The following is a 22366-nucleotide window of genomic DNA, read 5'->3' as shown; positions in this document are numbered from 1 at the left end:
GGGTGTTTCTCGATGTCGAGTACGCTTGCTTGGTAGCACATGTCTGCCGAGCATCTTGCTTCAGAAGCGAGTCAAGAATACTTCCTGCCATTTGGAAAACAAAGAGTGGAACAGGCTAGCAAGTGTGCAGGTGTGCGTCATATGAGAGGCCCCGCCTTACATCTTCCGCCACAGATTTGGGGAAATTGGTCTGTGCGCAAAGCATTGTGGGGATTTTAAGACCGCGGAGTCTACTCATGTGCAGCCTCGATATTTCTCCAAACGGAGTATGCCGGGCTCGGTAGATTTCCAAGTATGCTGGAGATTGGAACAGTACTTCGGCGGCACTCGATGACGTAGTATGCTTGAAATAGTGGCTCTGAAGCAGCTTTACTCGCGATTGAGAGACACCCCGTGTCTCAATTCAGGGGCTGCACCCTTCGGAGTACGCAGCCTACGCGGTCCACGGAGGACCCAGCCCACGTAGACCGGGTAGGCTGGACCGAGCGGCCTACGAAATGAGACGGTCTAGCCTACGGAACGCTTCGTATTTACGTCACGTGATATGCGCTGTTCGGTTGCGCTGCTCCAGCAGCCTGCTAGCAAATTAGCTTACAAGCTAACTCAGCTGAAAAGGATCCTGAAACTTTACTTTTACTTTTTTACTTTAACCATTTTTTGGAGATCACCGACGGCGATGAAATAAAGAGGACCATGGCCAGGTAAATAAGATCAAGCTGTTCCTTTAGCCCCCAGTAATGTTACATTAGTAAGTTAACAAGTAAATGATATAGCTGATGTAATTTAATCATATTATTTCATATTTAAAATAAGTCTTAATTTTTCTGTACTAATAAAACAATATGTTTTTTTAAATGAACAACAGCATGTTGTATAGATTGATTCTTAACAATATTAGTGTTCTAATCTTAATAGCTGTGATCATAACAGTTTATATTCTCCTTCTTCCCCTAAACCTGCCCAGATGATGTCCCACTGACCCCAGGTCAGCACCTCCAGGTCCAGCAGCACCGTAACCCCCCGCTCTGCTGAAATACACAATTAAACATTTTCTATTACCTATTTTTTGTATTAATACAATTAAACTGAAGACAGTTTAATGACCTAGAGATATCCTATTATTCCACTGCTTATGTACACATGTTGGAAATGAAATAAACAATGTGTTTAATAATTACTATTTTAATTCAATGTTGTATTTTCATCTAATCACAAAGTAGAGGTAAGAATATATCCATCCTCTCTGCAGCTTCATGTCTTCTATTATTATAACTTTCATCATTGAGACAGAGGAAATCAATCATGTTATTTAACATCACCAGCAGTAAAACAAATATCAGCAAAAGTGTGTTTATGGAGTTGTTTATTTGTATTATATGTGCAGCAAGTATATAGAAGCAGTTGTTTGGGGAATCAGACAGACTCAAGCTATAATCGTTACATATCTATTAAAAGAAAGAACACAGAAAAAATCTAATTCTGAAACTAAGACACAAGTCTGTAGAACGGCAGTAAGCAGAGGTCTGGGTGGAGGATGTTCCTGATCGCCGTTTTGCTTTCTCCAGCACCACGGGGTGTCCAGGTGGATGGCAGCTCTGTCCTGATGATCCGCTGGGGTTAGGGGTCCTTCTCCAGCACCACGGGGGGTCCAGGTGGATGGCAGCTCTGTCCTGATGATCCGCTGGGGTTAGGGGTCCTTCTCCAGCACCACGGGGGGTCCAGGTGGATGCCAGCTCTGTCCTGATGATCCGCTGGGGTTAGGGGTCCTTCTCCAGCACCACAGGGGGTCCAGGTGGATGGCAGCATGTCCTGATGATCCGCTGGGGTTAGGGGTCCTTCTCCAGCACCACAGGGGGTCCAGGTGGATGCCAGCTCTGTCCTGATGATCCGCTGGGGTTAGGGGTCCTTCTCCAGCACCACAGGGGGTCCAGGTGGATGGCAGCTCTGTCCTGATGATCCGCTGGGGTTAGGGGTCTTTCTCCAGCACCTCGGGGGTCCAGGTGGATGGCAGCTCTGTCCTGATGATCCACTGGGGTTAGGGGTCTTTCTCCAGCACCTCGGGGGTCCAGGTGGATGGCAGCTCTGTCCTGATGATCCGCTGGGGTTAGGGGTCTTTCCCCAGCACCTCGGGGGTCCAGGTGGATGCCAGCTCTGTCCTGATGATCCGCTGGGGTTAGGGGTCCTTCTCCAGCACCACAGGGGGTCCAGGTGGATGGCAGCTCTGTCCTGATGATCCGCTGGGGTTAGGGGTCTTTCTCCAGCACCACGGGGGGTCCAGGTGGATGGCAGCTCTGTCCTGATGATCCGCTGGGGTTAGGGGTCCTTCTCCAGCACCACAGGGGGTCCAGGTGGATGGCAGCTCTGTCCTGATGATGCACTGGGGTTAGGGGTCTTTCTCCAGCACCTCGGGGGTCCAGGTGGATGGCAGCTCTGTCCTGATGATCCGCTGGGGTTAGGGGTCTTTCTCCAGCACCTCGGGGGTCCAGGTGGATGCCAGCTCTGTCCTGATGATCCGCTGGGGTTAGGGGTCCTTCTCCAGCACCACAGGGGGTCCAGGTGGATGGCAGCTCTGTCCTGATGATCCGCTGGGGTTAGGGGTCTTTCTCCAGCACCACGGGGGGTCCAGGTGGATGGCAGCTCTGTCCTGATGATCCGCTGGGGTTAGGGGTCCTTCTCCAGCACCTCGGGGTGTCCAGGTGGATGGCAGCTCTGTCCTGATGATCCGCTGGGGTTAGGGGTCTTTCTCCAGCACCACGGGGGGTCCAGGTGGATGGCAGCATGTCCTGATGATCCGCTGTCCACTTTTCAGATTAGGGGTCCTTCTCCAGCACCACGGGGGGTCCAGGTGGATGGCAGCTCTGTCCTGATGATCCGCTGGGGTTAGGGGTCTTTTTCCAGCACCACAGGGGGTCCAGGTGGATGGCAGCATGTCCTGATGATCCGCTGTGCACTTTTCAGATTAGGGGTCCTTCTCCAGCAGATCCATTTCTCCAGAATTGTCCTAATTACAGAGAAAAACAAGAGAAAAAGAAAAAAGTGAATTAATCACATTAAACACAGGGTTGCAAAAGTATTATTGCAAAATGTAACTCTAAGCATTTCAGACAAACAATCCCTAAAGGATCATTTAAAATTATGTACTGTTCTGGTTTTTAAAAAACTAAAGAGATGAAGACAGTCACACGTGCATCCCTTTGACAGCACGGCACAAACTAACATCAAGCAAAAGGCTGCTGTCTATTTGTCTTATTATTATGGGATTAGGATACATTAAATACACTTTAACCTAAATAACAGATGATCAAATCTGGTGGAAATATTTAAAATAGGCTTTTCTTTCAAAGCAGCATGAGCTGAACACAAAGGTTGTAATGTTGTCCCAAAGTTTAATAAACAGTAAAACATTGCAAAATGTCAGAGAAATAAATAAAGCTAACAGCAGCTACACGTCAGGGTAGCCTTTTATAAATCCCACCGTACTGTAGGCTATACCGGTCTAAATGTTTTCACTTTGGTCTATTTATGTAATACAAAGTATAACTTATCTATAACAGAGCCAAGATCTCTGTATGACTTGAGTAAACTTCGGAGTTGAATTAAAAATAAGTGTAAACAACAGTGCAGTACGTCCAGCTAGCTAGTTAGCGTCACATATTTATCCGTATTATTTAACGAAAATGGACGTTTTAATGCCCCTTGGGTTTGAGGTGTGTGACATTAGTTAATTTAAAGTAAGTTAAAACCTGCAGGTCACCCTTGAAAAAGAGATCTTTTGATCTCAAGGGGCTTTCACCTGGTTAAATAAAGGCTACAAACAAACAAACAAACAAACCCAATACTCACATTCATTAGTGATTCCTCCGCTTGCTGCTGCTTTTAAATCCACTCTGCTGGGGAGACCGGAAGCCATTTCATTTGAAAAAAACTCACTCTTCCCTGCGCGCATTGCACCCTGGGATATGGTAGGCCGCGGAGTGTACATCAGATGTATCCTTCAAATTGGGGAAAAGTAGGCTGCATTCGTGGGCCGCATTCGGAGGAGTCTCGTCTTTTTTTAAAATTGGGACAGCCTTCTTTCGGCGGAAGTGACGTATGCGGTCTACGAATGCACCCTTCGAAGGATGCAACCCCTGAATTGAGACACGGCCGAAGTAAAAACGAATGGGAACAGCAGAAGAAGACAGACAGGAAGTAACCACTAAAGGGAACCACAGAAGACGACAGACAGGAAGTGAACACTAAAGGGAACAGCAGAAGAAGACAGACAGGAAGTAAACACTAAAGGGAACAGCAGAAGAAGTGAGACAGGAAGTAAACACGAACTGGAACAGCAGAAGAAGACAGACAGGAAGTAAACACTAAAGGGAACAGCAGAAGAAGACAGACAGGAAGTAAACACTAACAGGAATACAGTACAGGCTCTGCAGTGTTTAAAGACTGGTTAATGGAAAATAAACTGAGCAGACCTAATGAAGCATATCCAGAACTACTTTATGAAGTGTTACTAAACAGTAATGAAGTGTTAACTTACAGAAGCAGAGGAAGAGCGTGTCGACACACATGGCGTAGACGCTGAAGAAAGCATGAGCGATCAGGAAGGCCCCGAGCACCACCGTCTGATCACAAGAAACACACGGGTCAGAAACCTTAGCAGGGCCTGTTCTACAGAGCCAGTTCAACCATTCAGAAACCTCAGCAGGGCCTGTTCTACGGAGCCACTTCAACTGTTCAGAAACCTCAGCAGGGCCTGTTCTACGGAGCCACTTCAACTGTTCAGAAACCTCAGCAGGGCCTGTTCTACGGAGCCACTTCAACTGTTCAGAAACCTCAGCAGGGCCTGTTCTACGGAGCCACTTCAACTGTTCAGAAACCTCAGCAGGGCCTGTTCTACAGAGCCACTTCAACTGTTCAGAAACCTCAGCAGGGCCTGTTCTACAGAGCCACTTCAACTGTTCAGAAACCTCAGCAGGGCCTGTTCTACAGAGCCAGTTCAACTGTTCAGAAACCTCAGCAGGGCCTGTTCTACGGAGCCACTTCAACTGTTCAGAAACCTCAGCAGGGCCTGTTCTACAGAGCCACTTCAACTGTTCAGAAACCTCAGCAGGGCCTGTTCTACGGAGCCAGTTCAACCACTCCGGATACTACACGCTCACATGAAAGAGCCGAGTTAGCCCCATTCGGCCGCTCACAAATGGTACTGACAAGCGTACAGATAAACAGCGTACAGTATAAGCTAAACTGTATACATCCATGACTTAAACACATAATCCAGGAAAATGGATTATTAAAAGCATACAGATGCAGCTGGAGGAAGAATATTGTAAATGAATATCACTGCCACACGAGTGGATCTGACTTTCATTACATTTCAGTGTTTCATCATTTTAATGTGTTGTTCAGATATATTTTTGTGGAATACAATAGAATATATTATTCATCCTCAAAAATAAATATATAAACATTATTTAATGCGGTAAACAGGCTTATTCAATATTCATAGCATAATTCAATGTGCGAAGTTCACTTGAGAATTTCATTTTCGGTATTCTATTGATATACCTGGAGGTTAACAATGTATACATTCAGGTTTGTGAGATGAGATCTTGGAGGTGTGTGTGTGTGTGTGTGTGTGTGTGTGTGTGTGTGTGTGTGTGTGTGTGTGACTGACCAGCAGGGGGACCCAGTAGTAGTTGAGACTGGGCACTTCTTCCTGGAAAACAGGGATCTTCTTAGTGAAGAGGAAGAATGCAACCACACCTGAAACACACACACACGCACACGCACACACACACACACACACACACACACACACACACACACACACACACACACACACACACACACACACACACACACACACACACACACACACACACGTTGATACTATGGGTACTTGTAAATGTCTATAACTATGTAAATGTATCCTGTAAATATAATGTATGATGTCCTTTATTGTTTTATGTTTCATGTGGAACCTATATGCTGCAGGTCTCCCTTGAAAAAGAGATCTATGATCTCAATGGGACCAATCTGGTTAAATAAAGGTTTGAAATTAAATGAAATGACACACACACACATGCAGAGTGACACAATGTCTTACTTTCCGGGAAACATATATGCATACCGTATGTATGCTTTAGTGTCAGACTCCACCCTAATACTTTTGAAATCATCAAAACTAAGCAGAGATGTCATATCAAATTAAAGAAACCTCTGACCAGTTTGTTAGTGATATCTTTATTACAACTTGTATTCGCTTCATCTCCCCCAAAAAACTATTACTAGTATTCTAAATGTGTCATTTATCATGATTAATCACAGAATATTTTTGTGTAAAGAGATTCTTTTTTTAAATCGATTGCCACCACTTATATTAATATTACATTACATTTCATTTTTGCTGACGCTTTTATCCAAAATGTCTTAAAATAACTGCATTCAACCATGAAGAACAAACTCCAAAGCAAGAACCCTGCAGGTACATTTCCAATCTCTAAACCCATATTAAGTGCTACTGCATTAGCTTAACTTAAAGCCAAATCCTTTGTAAGTGCTACATGCTGAAGAGGGTTTTTGATTTGATTTGTATTAGTTAATATTAATATGAAACATTAATAGTGGAGCTTTGTATTGTCACTTACCAACTCCTCCAGCTATCAGCGCTTTACCCAGGAACAACAGGAAGTCTGTCACTCTGTCCAGAACTGCAGTCCTGCACAGAGAGAGACAGATCAACCTCAGCACTCATCATCACACATGGACGTGTTTAAGGGCTGTGGACTGAGTTTCATTATTATAATCTGCCTAACCCTTTTGAAAAAGTAAACCTACCTCACCACATTCCTCATGAGCAGGAAGAAGGCTTCTCTGGCAGAGGTACAGAAGTTCTTACCATAGATGGCCACCTGGTGGAGGAGAGAGCAAACAGCTGTCACACACAGACATTATGCGGCTTTCACACCGGCGCTTTTCACTTTCTAGCTCCTCGCGAGAGCTTTTCTGGTTCAGCTCCCGTTTCCCTTTTCAGCTCCCGCTCTGTTCACACTGCCCAGAGCTGCCGCGTCATGACGTCACAGTTTACGTCGCTGATTTTCTCCCACAACAACAACGGGCCGGGGACTGCATCGGGTCGTGTTGCTTTTAATCATACGAAGCCAGATTAAATTAAATAACGACTTCTCCAACCTTATACTTTTCTCCAGAGTGCCGTGGTTCATTGTTTATTAATGTGTTTCAGCGGCATTTACCGACCGCTGCAGTGCTGGCTGCTCTTCCACGGGAGTTTATTGTCCCGTTAGCTCCGGGTTAGCTCACACGGCTCTAAAGTATTCACTGTCTGACTGTCACACAAGCAGCTGATACATATCCCCAGTTCCCCTTAAGTGAATGTGTGTCAGTCTGAATTGACGCTGTTTGGCATCACAACGCTGTTATGAAAGTTTCTCTGGTATAACATGGGTGATGTTAGCATAGCAACCAAAGCTAAACTGACTACTTGCTAAGCCGTTTTCTACAGGCACATTTTACCGGCGTATTTTTCATTATGATTCTACTTCTGATAGTCGGACATGACAACCTGTATAGCCCATGTATCTCCACAATGATCAATAACAGCGAACGGATGGTCAAAGTAAGGTTTCCTGCACGCCTCGACGTAAGAGACGTAAGCGACGCCGCGTCATAGCTCCGAAGCTCTTGCCTCTGGACCGACAATTTTTTGGAGCTGGAAGTGAACCGCATTCCGGAGCTATGACGCGCTGCCGCTGCGGTGTGAACAGGAAAAACCGGCGCTTTTCAGGCTCTAGCTCCCAGCAGGAGCTGGAAAAGCGCCGGTGTGAAAGGGGCTACCCCTTTCACACCGGCGCTTTTGTGATCAGCTGGTCTGTATTCTACTCTGCACGTTCACTCACCATGATATAAGCGTTACGGTTCATGTAGCGTATGAACTTCTCCAAACACCAGAAGCAGCACTGCAGACAGCGCAGGAGGAACCTGGACACAACGTTGTTAACACCTGGAACACACACACACACACACACACACACACACACACACACACACACACACACACACACACACACACACACACACACACACACACACACACACACACACACACACACACACACACACACACATTAGTACAGAGGAGGTGTTTTCTTTACTAGAGCACTTAGAGTATGGCATATGACAGAGATACACTCATCTGTGTAGAAGAAAGAAGCATGAGATAATCAGTGAACAGCCAGCATACCCAGCATGCTCTGGGTAGCGCCTTTGTTCCTGCACCACAAATTGTATTGTGTATAGGAGCGTGAAGGAACTTTTACCAATCTTACTAAATTAAAAGATTAAGAACACAATAAAATGAATACATTGACAATTTCAATGACAAAAATGATATGTGAAAGTATATACAATAATGAATGTGTCACCTTTTAGTCTCTGCTCCACATATTCCAGAATGATCCGTACCAGCTGTGCAACAGACAGAATCAGAGCTCCAAATGCCAGAGAGCCGGTGTGATACCTAAAGATTCAACGCATTGTTACACTGTTATGTATGACTATCTGGAGAATGATTAAACAGTTTGACAGACGCTGAATCAGCGTGTTCTGGGTCCTGACCTGAGGGCCCTGCTGAACGAGGAGAAGAGGGGACACGGGGGGATGTCCTGAGGCTTCCTCCTGGCCCAGTAGTAGCTGGCGAAGGTCCCGGCCAGCGTGCACTGCTCCAGAGCCAGGCTGAAGTTGATGAGCCAGAGGCAGAGCAGCAGGTTGGACAGCTGCAGCAGGAAGAGGTGTCGGTGGTAGGACGTCTCCCCCCCGTAGAAGGCGAACAGACACTGAGAGCCCTGACATGAGGCTGACGTGGAGACGTTGCTCCTGTTGAAGCTCTGACAGAGGACAGAAGCATTTACTGGCTTTATGTAGCTCTAGGCAGTATGAATTTCTTTCATAAAAAGGACCTTATTTCGCTTTTTTATACAGGTTTTTGTGCATGTAAATGGTCTGTAAGGCTAAAATCCCAAAGTTCCAAAATTCCTCCAGAGGGAGTTTCTCTCCCACACACTCCTCACTGCCTGAAATGCTGGTATCTGGTATAAAAGTCTCAAATCTTTTACAGATCATTGAGGTAAACAGCTTGTAGTCCATATTTAAAAGAGAAATTGGCCTATCATTTGTACAGTGGTCTTTGTCTTTGCCTTCCTTAGGCAAAATGGAAATAATTGCTTCCCTCCAAGATGGGGGAGCCCTGCCTTCTTTAAGAGTCCAATTAAAACAAGACAGAAGCAGAGGTGTTAGCTCCTTCGTGAACGTTTTATAGAGCTCTGGTGGGAACCCATCGCTGCCCGGTGATTTACTAGTCTTTAGCCTACTGATTGCAGCTTCCAGCTCTTCAACTGTAAATTGCGACGTAATGGTGTCATTCTGTATCTCACCTATAGATGGCAGATCAAGCGAGTTAAGAAAGTTTCTTATTGTGCTTTCATCAGCTAATGGTGGATTAGAGTAGAGTGTCTTATAGTACTCTTCAAATATTCTTTCTATCTCATCTGGCTCATACAGTAGTTGATTAGTTTGGGGATCCCTTGTTCTATGAATTGTATTAGAGGCTTGCTGTTTGCGCAGGCGTCTGGCCAGGAGTCTAGCTGCTTTTGAGCCTGATTCATAATAAGACTGCTTTAAAAACCTTGCCTTTTTTATTTCTCCTCTGAGGATCTAATTGATCTCCCCCCTTGTTTCCTTAATTTGTTGTAATGCCGATTGATCCCCTGTACTCTTATGTTTTGTCTCCATTTCTCTAAATGTTTCTATTTTGTATTTGTATGTGACTAGCCGGGCCTTTTTTTGTGATGCTGTTAGGGCGATCAGCTTTCCACGGAGAACAGCCTTCAAAGCATCCCACAGTATCCCAGGGTCCACATCCCCATTATCATTCTCCTCTATATATATTTTTATCTCTTCCCTTAACTGTTCCACGGTCGCCTTATCATTCAAAACACCCACATTGAGCCTCCACACTGTATTCTTTTCTCTACTATTCAGATTTATTGACAAGCTAATCATATTATGATCCGAAACATCTGCCACCCCGATTTTACTCTCTGTGATCCTGTGACTTTCACCCGTATTTATTAAAAAGTAGTCAATTCTGGAGTACACAGAGTGAGGTACTGAATAGTGTGTATAATCCCGTTCTAGGGGGTGAAGTTCCCTCCAAATATCAATTAGTCCCCTTTCCTGCACTGACGCATTAACAAACTTGGTCAGGTGCTTCTTGCTATTTTTGTGGCTTGTAGTGTCTATGGTATGATTCAGGACCACATTAAAATCCCCTCCATGTATCAAAATACCCTCAGTCTCTAATGCAATGACGTCAAACAGATTTAAAAAAATAAATGTGTTACTCTCTGGGGGGGCATATACATTGACCACTGCGTTTTCAAGTTTTCCTTTCACTAATACATATCGTCCCTCTTTGTCCCTGACTTCTTTATGGAGTTCAAATTGAACTGCATTTGAAATAAGGATAGCCACTCCCCTCTTCTGGCTAGGTTTGTAAGAACTATAGAATGTATTTTTAAAACCAAAGCGTTTACATTTGTCATGCTCCTGTTGAGGCAGATGAGTTTCTTGTAAAAATAGTACTTGAGCCTTTTCTTTTTTCAATTTAGCCAGGACCTTGCTCCTTTTAACTGGATTATTCATCCCATTTACATTAAGTGACACTCATTTTATATTATTGTACAGCATTTAAATTACCCAATCCTTTGCATTCACAAAACTCCAGACAACTGAAAACTACACAGACCTGAACATCTGGCCTACATGTAGTGAACGTAGAACGTAAAAATAAAAACGCAGACTTCCAAGGTAGGGTGATTCTTCGCCACCCTCACCCCTCGATTCCACCGGGTCCGTCTGCGTCTCGTTACGGCTGCGCCGCGGCCTCCTCCGGCGCCATACCCTACCGGGCGCGTTTCAGAAGCATTTCAGAAGCGGAGCGTCTTGCCTGCCGGCTCGCAGTTTTTGTTGATTTGGGCATATTTCCTGGACAGGCTACTTTGTACAGACAAAGTTAATAATAACTGTAATATCCCAGTTATAAACGACATGAATCAAAGATGTGTTGCTGTATTTTAGTGGTAAAAAAATGCATTCATCATCATAATTATTCTATATATATAATTTACACAGTGCCTGTAAACCGGAGGAGAACGCTGGCATTTCTCCTCCTACTTGAAAGACTACGGAGGGATAGGGTCTGCAAAATTAGTTTATTTGGGGGATGGGCCGGATGCTGTCACCGGTCCACTTCCTGCCCAGCGCCTCTGCAACGCCTCGCGTCACGTCGAAAAATAGACTTGAATCCTATTTTGAGCGGAGCCCAGCGCCGAGACGCTTCTGGGACGCTTCTGAGCCGTAACGCGGCGCGTCTGGTGGAATAGCACCCATTGACTAGAGTGGCCGCGATCTTTGCGAACGCCGCGGCGCAGCCGTAACGCTCCTGCGCAGCCGTAACGCTCCTGCGCTGCATCTTGTGCACTGTCGTATGTGCATGTTCCCGAGTCCCAGTGAATGTGAATCCTGTCGAGAGGTGTCTGGAAACGTATATTTTTCTCCTTAAGGACCCTCTTTATTCCCACGTACGCCTTGCGCTTCAGGACGACCTCCGTTGCATAGTCGTGATCGAACGATAGACGTCGCCCTTCCATCAGTATCTTCTTTTCCCGGGCCTTTTTCAGTACCATTTCTTTGGTGGTAAACTCCAGAAAGTTCACCACTATGGACCTTGGCGGTGCATTCCTTTCCGGTTTGCGAGCCACAGCTCTTTGAGCGTGTTGTATCTGTAGGTTGGTCTCCGGTAAAGCGAGTTCAGTTTTCAAAAGTTGATCCATAAAGTCAGACATGGAGTTACCTTCCTTCTCTTCGGGTATTCCATAAATGCGCATATTATTTCTCCTGGATCGACCTTCCAAATCCACCAGTTTCCCCTGCATGGCTCTCTGTTCTTTCAACGCATCTTTACATCCATGTTTACTGTCTCCGCCTCATCGATTCGTTCCTCCGCTTCTTTCAGCCTAGTTTCGTGGGCCCGGGTTATCGCGCAGTTCGCAGAAAGTTTTTGGTACATTTCCTGCTTCATATCTTCGAGTTCAGATTTCATGTCTCCCTTGATTTCTTCTTTAAGTTTGTTTAAGTCCACTTTATGCTCAGCCCTGAAATTGCGTATTTCCTGGAGCACTGAGCGCATGGTGTCTGCCGAGTCCTGTTGTGAGCTAACGGAGCGTCTTCCATCTCCGGTGAATTCTGTCTTTCTAGTTTGTCACCTTTCTTTTGACCTCTAGTTCTCTTTCCCCCTCTCATTCCAATACAATCGATTTGTATATTAATTGGCGAGTTAAGGGGGTTGGTTTCCAATCGCTATCGGGAGCAACAAATTAAGCAGCCATCTCACTCGCCTTGCTCACCGGAAGTCCTCGCTGCACTATTTCTTAATGCTCTTAATGTTTTTCATTTTTGCAAAGCACTTCGAATTGCCTTGTGTTGAAAGATGATTTATAAATCAACTTGCCTTGCCTTACTACTATTATTACTACTAGAACTACTACTACTACTACTACAGTTATACTACTGCATGAGTCACTGTACCTCAGGTTGACAGGTGCTGTTGGCATACTGACAGCTGACATCAGGTGACATGACTCTGTAGACTGCTTCACCTGAGGAGGCCAGGTAACTGTTCACAGTGAAAGTTAAAGACACATGCAACACACTGCTGAAAGCCTCTGGGTACTGAACACTTTCATTTCTAAATGTGTGTGAGGAAGGATACACTGCAGTGACGGCCCAGTATGAGATGCAGAGAGTCAGAAGGAGGAAGGTGACCACTGGAAAGAAGAGCGTGGACATGATGTGACCGATGGCTCTGCAACAACACAAAACAACCGTCATCATACACTTGTGTGTTTAATCACATAGTTAGATCTGTGTGTCTCATGGTTCATACTTGCTGGCCTCTCTGAGCAGGGCGATGGCCACTTGCACTCTTCTCCGTAGGAAGATCAACATCAACAGGATGCACGCTTCTGTCACTGCCAGAGACACCACTGACACACACACACACACACACACACACACACACACACACACACACACACACACACACACACACACACACACACACACACACACACACACACACACACACACACACACACACACACACACAATATTTTAAAGTGTAAAGGTCAACGTTACTGTGAGTCATATTATTCAGAACAACTTAGTATTGATAAATTAATAGTTGAAAATAATAGACTTTTGTAACATTTTATTTGTGTTCATGGGAAGAAATTGTACATTGGAGTTAGAGTTTAGAGATGTTGTTTATTGTCTGTGTCGGTGTTAATTAGTTTCAGATGATTGCCAATAGATGCCAGTATTGCTACATGAACAGTGCGTTTGTAATGAGAGCGTGACATGAAATCTTGCGAGAGCACCTCAGCAAGAGAGAATCTGTGTGTACTGAAGTTCAGGTAGTTAGCGCCGTTTGGTGAATGTGGACCTGAATGTTACTTTCAGATGTTTTCAGAAAAAACTTAAAATGAACAGTGTAGCACCACAGTGAGCCTGTGTGACATTCTGTGCACACTGCATTACTTTAGTGTTCCATTGGAGTCAATTGTGACTTCCTGTGAAGTGTCACAAAGCAGACAGACTTACATAATAGGATCCATGTCTGAGAGAGCTGCAGGTAGACCTGCAGGTCAGTCTGCATGCCCACTGCTACTATGGCAACATCAGAGCCGGGTGTGTTTCTCAGCCTGGACAACTGCATGGAGCAGTACCACATACCTGCAAACACACACACACACACACACACAATGAGCTGTGGAAACAGATTATAGTGATAGGATTCCGGTATAAATCCCTTGAACAGACAGTGAGTACACACCGCAGGCCAGCAGCAGTAAGAAGGTGAGGATGGTGGTCCACAGCAGCAGGCCCGCTGTGAACCTCAGCAGCAGGATGAAGATCAGACTCACAGCCAGGGATAAGAGCAGACCTCTGTTCCACAGCACACAAACAACGGCATGTTAACACACTTGTTTTGCCTTTTAAAAACTAAATGATTTCAGGTTTGTCACAGTGTTTCAAAATACATCCATTTACATTAAAGGTCTCCTATTATACTATTTTTAGGCATATATTATAGGTCTCAGATATATACAAATATATAAAAAACATGTCTATGATGTGTTCTGCTCAATATACCATACCTGATCAGAATTCTACCCAGATACTCAGCTAAATGCTGCCGTGATGAAACTCCATATCATGTTCCAAACCACATTAAGCATGATTTCTGAAACAGTATGGAGCTCAAATGCTTTTTCTCTTGCAGGTTTACCACAAGGTGAGTACCTTTTTATATCCTGATCTTTTACACATATTCTCTCCAGTACAGCATTAGCTCTGAGTGTTAGCATGCTAATGTAAACAAAGACCATATTACTTCCACAACACGTTGTCCATTGTTTCTGATACAGTGACGTTTCTGATAGTGCCGTGGGTGTAAAGCCCGTCCACATTTCCGAAATTACGTCATATCGGCAGTAAATCTGGATCAGCTCCGTTGTTCCCCCGTTTTAAGAGATGTGGGTACGGAGGAAAATAGAGAGGGTTTTATTTCTGACACTTTGTGAGTTCCCTGGCACACCGGGGACACATAGTGATGTATAAAAGACATAAAAAAGTGCATTATGCATGATAGGTCCCCTTTAAAACAAGCCTTAAAGGTGGGGTAGGTAAGTTTGAGAAACCGGCTCGAGATCACTAGAATTTGAAAATACACAACCGGAGAAAATCTGCCACTTCCTTATAGAGCCCCTCCTTCAACACACACGAACGCACACATGACCAATGAGGGCAGAGATAAGTCTGTGCACAGATGGAAGGCTGACAGGCAGGTAGGCCATCCAGTTATTTTAGCCGGGCCGGCTAAAATGATTGGTCGTGCTTTTACAGTATTACGGCTTCCACAGATGAAATTTCTTTATGGATTTTTTGTCAAAAGCACTTAAGATATTCATTGCTATCGGGATGTTAAGAGCATTCCCTGGAATATAACAAAAAGTGTATCTCGAGCCGGTTTCTCAAACTTACCTACCCTACCTTTAACTACCCACAGCTTGGAGGAATACACTGTTATAAATATCTTTGAGATGTGTTTGCCTGTGGTGTGTAATTTAGTGGGAATGCTGATACAGCATTCCAACTATACGTTATGCTACGGACAAAATTCTTATTATTATTCCGCCCACTTATTTTGGCCCTCTTCTCCTCCCACATTCAACATCGCAGAAACTCCGTTCAAACATCAAAACGTTCAGCTCGGTCGGGAATCGCAGGCTATTACTTTTATCATTCATAACTTTCATAATTCCAGAGATACATCCCATAATACATCACATTTTTAACCATTGAAGTCAATGGAGACATTCTTCAGACTTCAACAAATCTTCATGCGACTTCAACTGCTAACTGTTCATTCATACTTTCACTCAGAAACCTCATTCCAACTTTAAAATGTGACACATCTTTCTGACATTATTCGTGTAACACAACTTTTAAATCTGATTCTTACTTTTAGAGATATTAAACATTGTTCAGACCTTGTTAAAGAGGTTTTCTTCACAGCAGCAGCCGCACACCTTTAGTTAAACTGCCAAAAAGGCCACATTATTAACCCGAAAGTACACAAAAATTACACTTCAGATACTCAACTTCCTTGACATGCTTCACGTTTTGAAATTTCACAGATATCTGTTATTGTTCTTCCACAAAACGTTCACATGTAAGAGGTTTATCTGTCATTCAGAACAATGCAAACCTTTGATCTCTTCATAGCTCGTTAGCTCAACTATAAACACCTGTGTAATGGAACACGATGATGTCATCACTCCAACTGACAGCAGTCAGTTCTAACTGTTCATTTCATTCTCTCTCTCTCTAAATAAAACACGATGTCCCTTTAACTCCTATGAAAATGTTCAAAAAGTGCTCAAAATTCACATGTGTGCTAACAGTCCAGCCATCTACGAGACAGTTTTGAGATTTCTTCAAATGCCGTTGCCATGGCAACACAATACTCGCCATGAAACACGGTTTTCTCATAACTTCAGTGAAACGCATCTAACCGTATTATGGGGTGTCATCAAATGCCGTTGCCATGGCGACAGACCACTCGCCATGAAGCACAATGTCGCTGTAAGTCCAATGGACACGGTCCGATCGCCCTTCAAACTTCGCTTGTATATCACCGGTCCAGCCCTCAACAGCTCTACGTCAATTATGGGGTTTCTTCAAATGCCGTTGCCATGGTAACACAAGGCTCGCCATGAAACACGGTTTTCTCATAACTTCAGTGAAAATGCTCCAAACGGCCCAAAACTTCACAGGTTTGGTAACGATGCAGCCATCCACACATCTAAGCGTATTATGGGATGTCATCAAATGCCGTTGGCATGGCGACAGATGATTCACCATCAAGTTAGTTCAAAAGTTTGCAGTTCAAATATTCTGCTGCTTTTCCAAGCCTTTTTACTTTCTTTTCTTCTCTCATCACACATTCAAGCCCCCAGTGTTCATGTATCATTTCAATCAAAATTCTTCACTTTCTTCTTACACATTACATTTCAGCATAGCAGTTTAGCGTCAGATTTTCAGCATAAACAGGGTTCTTACACCTTTTCCAAAGTCAAATTCAAGCACTTTTCAAGCATTTTCAAGGTGCATTTTCAAGCTTTTCAAGCATCTTACAGCTGTTGTAAATTACATATTTATATACACATACTTATACTCAAATGATTATTTCCCTACCTCACATTAAATCAGATGTTCTTTATGCTATAAACAACCAAATGTGTGTTTCATAATAGCATTCTACATGAGGATGAAAAATTAAAAATGTTAGAAAAGAAAACTAAGTTTAATATTTCAAAATGAGTGACCCATCTGTACGTAGACTGAGCATCCCATATAACCTGGCTGAGCCAATATAAAACAATCAGCCAAATAACTTTTCAATATATTATTGATTACTATTTTTGAGGTACTTTTAGGTTAGCAGTAAACACAAGTCAGAGGTAAATGGTGTACTTTGACTCCACTACATGTATTTAATACCTTTAGTTACTTTACAGATGTGGATGAATGATGTGAAATATAATCAAGTGTTAAATCAGACTTTAGTTCCACCTGGAGTAAATTCACAAGCTACTCTGTAGTATACAAAGTCATTCAAACTAGCTGCAACTTTACCAGCTTTGATAACACTTTCATGATCAATCATTATAAAACATATCATATACAATTATTAGGGATGCTCCGATCGCCAATTTTGGAGCCGATCGCCGGAATCAGTATCGGCCGATACCGATATCGCTCTCTTTTCCTCTCTTCCCCCTCTCTCTCTCTCCTGACAGCCCGTCAGTATCTCCTGCAGCTCACTGATCCAGTAATGAGCGACCCGACAGTGAAGAATAAATATATTTATAACTAGTTTAGCTTGTTCCAGAGGTAGATAAAATAGCTAAGTGTGTTAGGTCTAACTCTTAATGTGTGTTCTGCTCCGCTCACCGGTCCGTCACAGCGGGTGGAGCTGCAGGATTTCTGCTTCACACACACACGTTGCATACCGCTATTTTATTGTCATTTTCGGACACTTAAAATACTGCCAGACTAGTGAAGCCATTTTGGCGAGCTTGTTTTGCCGCGCACAGAGAAAAGTGTCATGTATTTTACATGCAACGATAGCCTAATCTAAAATGCTCTACTATGGCGTACCTTTCGTGTGGTGTGTGGCTCGTCAGCACAGACTCTCGCATCGTTATTGTTGCACACTTTGCAGGAGGCTACTCTTGGGCTTCGCTTGACCCTCGTCTTAGCCATGGCTTGTATTTGTCTTCTGCTAGCCAACGCTCGTTGAAACGGCAACCTCCTGGCATACTGTCATCTATCACTCTCATCAGAATGCCCAGGTCACACACGTAACAAATACACTTGCCGGTCACGCGCATTGCGCGGGAAGGCCGGAGCGGAGCTGTTTTATGTAAAAGCGAAGCAATTAAGTGCGCTCCGACTTCTTTATTTTCTTTTAATCTAAAAAGCGAAGTAAAGCATTTACAATTTCAAGCACTTTATCCCAAATTCAAGCACCATTCCCAAAATTCAAGCACTTTTCAAACCTTGAAAACACCTCGTACAATTTCAAGCATTTTCAAGGATTTCCAGGAACCGTACGCACCCTGATAAAGCATTCCCACTAGCAATTTCTTCAGGAATTGCATTCTCTAGTTACATGATGTGTTTGCCCTACCATTGTCTTGGAGGGGCCCCGCCAACGGAGCCCCGCCAACGGAGCCCCGCGCCCCCCCCCTGAAATTCAAGGTGTTTAAAAAAAAAAAAAAAATTATATATTTTTTTTAATATTTATAAAAAAAAAATATATATATATATATATATATATATAGCACCAAATTGCAACTAATCTATATCTACTGTCATTTTTCACATTGAATATGTGCTCTTTTATTAAATAAACTAAACGCTTTAATTTTAAGTTGTGAGTTTAGTGTTAATGACCCTAAGAAACACTGATGCATTAATCAATAACAATAATCCACAGCTCCTCTCTCTGCTCCAGAGGATTTAAAAAAAATATATCCCAATGCCACCCCACCCAGGCAGCACCCCCCCAAAGCAGTAAACCTAGAGGAAACACTGACATGATTATCCATGCCCATGTCTTGGCATAATCTTCCACTATCTTCATCCCCAGCTCCTTGGTGTCCACCAGTCCTGTTATACCCCTGCTCAAAGGAGAGGAGGAGTGATTAGAGTAGAAGGGGACAGAGAGACTTTATCTTTACATACATATCCAACATTTCCAGGTCACTATGACTTATTTGTTTGGTTACTTGTACAATGGAAATTATAATATATATTTTGTATTTGTGTGTGGGAGAGAATCTCTCTCTGTAGTAAATCAGGAGTTTTCTGTGTTGGAGATAGAGTGTTGGGTGCTGTCAGTCCATACTGTAAGTGATGTTGAGTGATCTTTGACTATCAGAGAAATGTGAAGTAGATGTAGTATAGTGTATAGATAATAGTGGAGGGTTCAGTACTTGGCTGCATGTTGGAGTTCAGTGACACTGTGGGCCGTTTCCAGAGCGTCTTTAAAGCTGGTCCTGTTAGCCACAGTCACCGTCCCATTCAAAGAGGTGAAGTCAGGGAGACATCTCTGGAGAACTGACACACACACACACACACACACACACACACACACACACACACACACACACACACACACACACACACACACACACACACACACACACACACACACACACACACACACACACACACACACACACACAAACACAGCATTGCAATCTAATTCCCTCCCAAACAACATTTACATCATGCAACGTATGATGTAAATAAAAGTCAAAAGTTTGGACACACGTTCAAATTTCAAAATTTCAAAATCCAGAATATGATTTTTATTTTAGATTCTTCAAAGTAGCCCCTTTTGCCTTGATGACAGCTTTGCACACTCTTGGCTTCTCTCAGTCAGCTTCATGAGGTCGCCTGGAATGGTTTTCAATGAACACGTGTGCCTTGTCAAGAGTCCATTTGTGGAATGACTTGCCTTCTGAATGTGTTTGAGAGCATCAGTTGTGTTAGAGGTAGGGTTAGTGCACAGTGGAAAGCCCTATTTGACTACTGTTGTAATCCATATTATGGCAAGAACCACTCAACTCAGTGAAGAGAAGCGACCGTCTATCATCACTTTAAGAACTGAAGGCCAGTCGATCCGGAACATTTCAAGAACTTTGAATGTATCTTCAAGTGCAGTCGCAAAAACCATTGAACGCTATGATGAAACTGGCTCTCATGAGGACCCCCCCCCCGGGAAAGGAAGACCAAGAGACACCTCTGCTGCAGAGGATAAATACATCAGAGTTACCAGCCTCAGAAAGCACAAATGAAAGCACCTCAGATTAGAGCCCACATAAATGATCACAGAGCTCAAGCAGCAGACAATCTCAACATCCACTGTTCAGAGGAGACTGCGTGAATCAGGCCTTCATGGTCCAATCGCTGCAAAGATCCACTACTGAGGATGAACAACAAGAAGAAGAGAATAGTTTGGGCCGAGAAACACAAGGATTGGACATTAGACAGTGGAGATCTGTACTTTGGTCTGATGAGTCCACATTTGAGATTTTTGGTTCCAACCTCTGTGTCTTTGTGAGACGCAGAGAAGGTGAGCAGATGGTTTCTGCATGTGTGGTTCCCCCCGTGAAGCAAGGAGGAGGAAGTGTGATGGGGGGGGGGGCTTTGCTGGTGACACTGTTGGTGATTTATTCAGAATTCAAGGCTCACTTAACCAGCATGGCTACCACAGCATTCTGCAGTAGCAGCAAAATATAAATCATATTCTACATTTTTAACACTTTTTTGTTTACTAGATCATTCCATGTTCCTTTATAGTTTTGATGTCTCTATTATAAATCTACAATGTAGAACAAATTTAAATAAACAAAAAACTTCGAATTTGAAGGTGTGTCCAAACTTTTGACTGGTACTGTATGATGGAGCTGACAAAGGTATTTTTTAAAAGAAAACATCTAAATCTGTCCATTTAGACCAGGGGTCGGCAACCTTTTTGATATGAAGTGCCATTTAAAAAATAAAACCTGATTAGTGTGTGCCGACGTTCGTGAACTGTAAACGGGGGGGGGGGAGCTCGACGCTCGTGAACTGTCAACTGGAGGGCGGGGAAGCTGTGGACCTCTGTCGCCTGTCAGCGCAACTTACATGATGCCGTTTAAACACATTTAAATAAATAAAGGGCGGTGCCGGCCGTCAGCGAACCGAGCCGGTCGTCAACGGCCCGCTGGCGACCGGCTCGGTTCGCTGACGACCGGACGTACTGTGATTCTCCAGAACACACAGTTGGCCAGTCCCCTGTGTAGCATATTATTTTGGATGACAGATGAGCAGATCGCCACTGGGCTTTCAACTAAAGACACAGCCACGCAAAAACTGCGGCATGTACAGCTCCTTATACTGCAATGAGTGAAGTGCGCTACACCCCTGACCGTTTCACCATGGAGGAAAGCAGCAGAAAGTCAACTGGAGTTAAAAAGAGCGGGGCATAGAAGTTATCCTTCTGCGCTGTGTTGCGTGCATGGCTTCCTTCTGCAGGGGGAGACGCGCTCTGCCGGCGGTCTCGTTCAGGATCCGAAAATACAATTTAAATATTTTTGCACACTTATTCCTAGTGTGCCACTGGTTACGGTCCCGCGTGCCAATGGTGGCACGCGGGCCAGGGGTTGCCGACCCCTGATTTAGACTTATGACCTAGTTTAATATAAACAGATGAAATGTTCAGTAGGTATTTCTTTCTTACATGGTCTACTAGGAACGAGCATGGAGGGGCAGTCCTCGTCTCGCAGCACCTGAGAGACCGGCTGTAGGACACAGAGAGACAGTTCTGATGCTTTGTGCTACAAACAAAGAAAAACGTCCAAAATAATGTTTTGTCGGTTTGAACCGATTTCCAGCCGAATTCTTACTGTCTCCCCTTATCTCTTTTTATAGTTTTGTCCTACCGTATGGGGGCTTGTATTCAGATTGCGCAGAAACATGCCTGAGACAGAACCCCCCCCCTCCCCGAGTCTCCCTCTGTCTGGTCTTCACTTCATCCTCCAGACCAGCATGAACGACAACATCCCTCATCCTTCCTCAGCCCTTCCCTTTATGCTTAACATCCAATACCTCCTGAAATTAAACCTTTAGACGACATGTGGCTTAGTCCCTTCTAGCTAGGGTGTATGTAACGAATAAACGTGTGTACCTTGTAAGGGTTATTAAAGCCAGGCTTACAGAAGTCTCTGTAATATTCCCAGTAGCTCTTGCTGAGTGTGTGTTGCATCTGCATCTCAGTGTATGTGGCAAACCTGTCAGGGCACTTTGACACACACATCTGGAAGAAAAAGAAACAAACAGTACGATTTGATTAACATCTGTTATAGACATTTGGACCACATGCATTCAGGGACAACTTGTCTCACTTAAAGGTAGGGTAGGCAAGTTTGAGAAACCGGCTCGAGATCGCTAGAATTTGAAAATACACAGCCGGAGAAAATCTGCCACTTCCTTATAGAGCCCCTCCTCCAACACACACGAACGCGCACATGAAGTTTGTGCACAGATGGAAGGCTGACAGGCAGGTAGGCCATCCAGTTACTTTAGCCGGGCCGGCTAAAATGATTGGTCGTGCTTT

General features: G+C 44.0%; 1 protein-coding gene across 1 annotated transcript in view; it reads right to left on the bottom strand.

The window, feature by feature from the left end:
* Positions 1-22366, bottom strand: part of LOC117473776 (choline transporter-like protein 5-A) — a 36873-nt gene that overhangs the window by 3539 nt on the left and 10968 nt on the right. The window contains exons 6-21 of the mRNA XM_034119650.1: positions 21938-22066; positions 21491-21551; positions 19197-19320; positions 18798-18881; positions 13964-14076; positions 13732-13863; positions 13016-13115; positions 12842-12934; positions 12658-12745; positions 8629-8897; positions 8436-8530; positions 7911-8014; positions 6832-6905; positions 6642-6712; positions 5669-5757; positions 4532-4616 (exon numbers count right to left, since the gene is read on the bottom strand). Coding sequence (XP_033975541.1) covers positions 4532-4616; positions 5669-5757; positions 6642-6712; positions 6832-6905; positions 7911-8014; positions 8436-8530; positions 8629-8897; positions 12658-12745; positions 12842-12934; positions 13016-13115; positions 13732-13863; positions 13964-14076; positions 18798-18881; positions 19197-19320; positions 21491-21551; positions 21938-22066 — 1711 coding nt within the window. The remainder of the gene's footprint in view (positions 1-4531; positions 4617-5668; positions 5758-6641; positions 6713-6831; positions 6906-7910; positions 8015-8435; positions 8531-8628; positions 8898-12657; positions 12746-12841; positions 12935-13015; positions 13116-13731; positions 13864-13963; positions 14077-18797; positions 18882-19196; positions 19321-21490; positions 21552-21937; positions 22067-22366) is intronic.

This window comes from Trematomus bernacchii, unplaced genomic scaffold (assembly GCF_902827165.1).
Source record: "Trematomus bernacchii unplaced genomic scaffold, fTreBer1.1, whole genome shotgun sequence".
Lineage (NCBI taxonomy): Eukaryota > Metazoa > Chordata > Actinopteri > Perciformes > Nototheniidae > Trematomus > Trematomus bernacchii.
The sequence above is the reverse complement of the archived record's forward strand: the minus strand, read 5'-3'. Positions and strand labels throughout refer to the sequence as shown.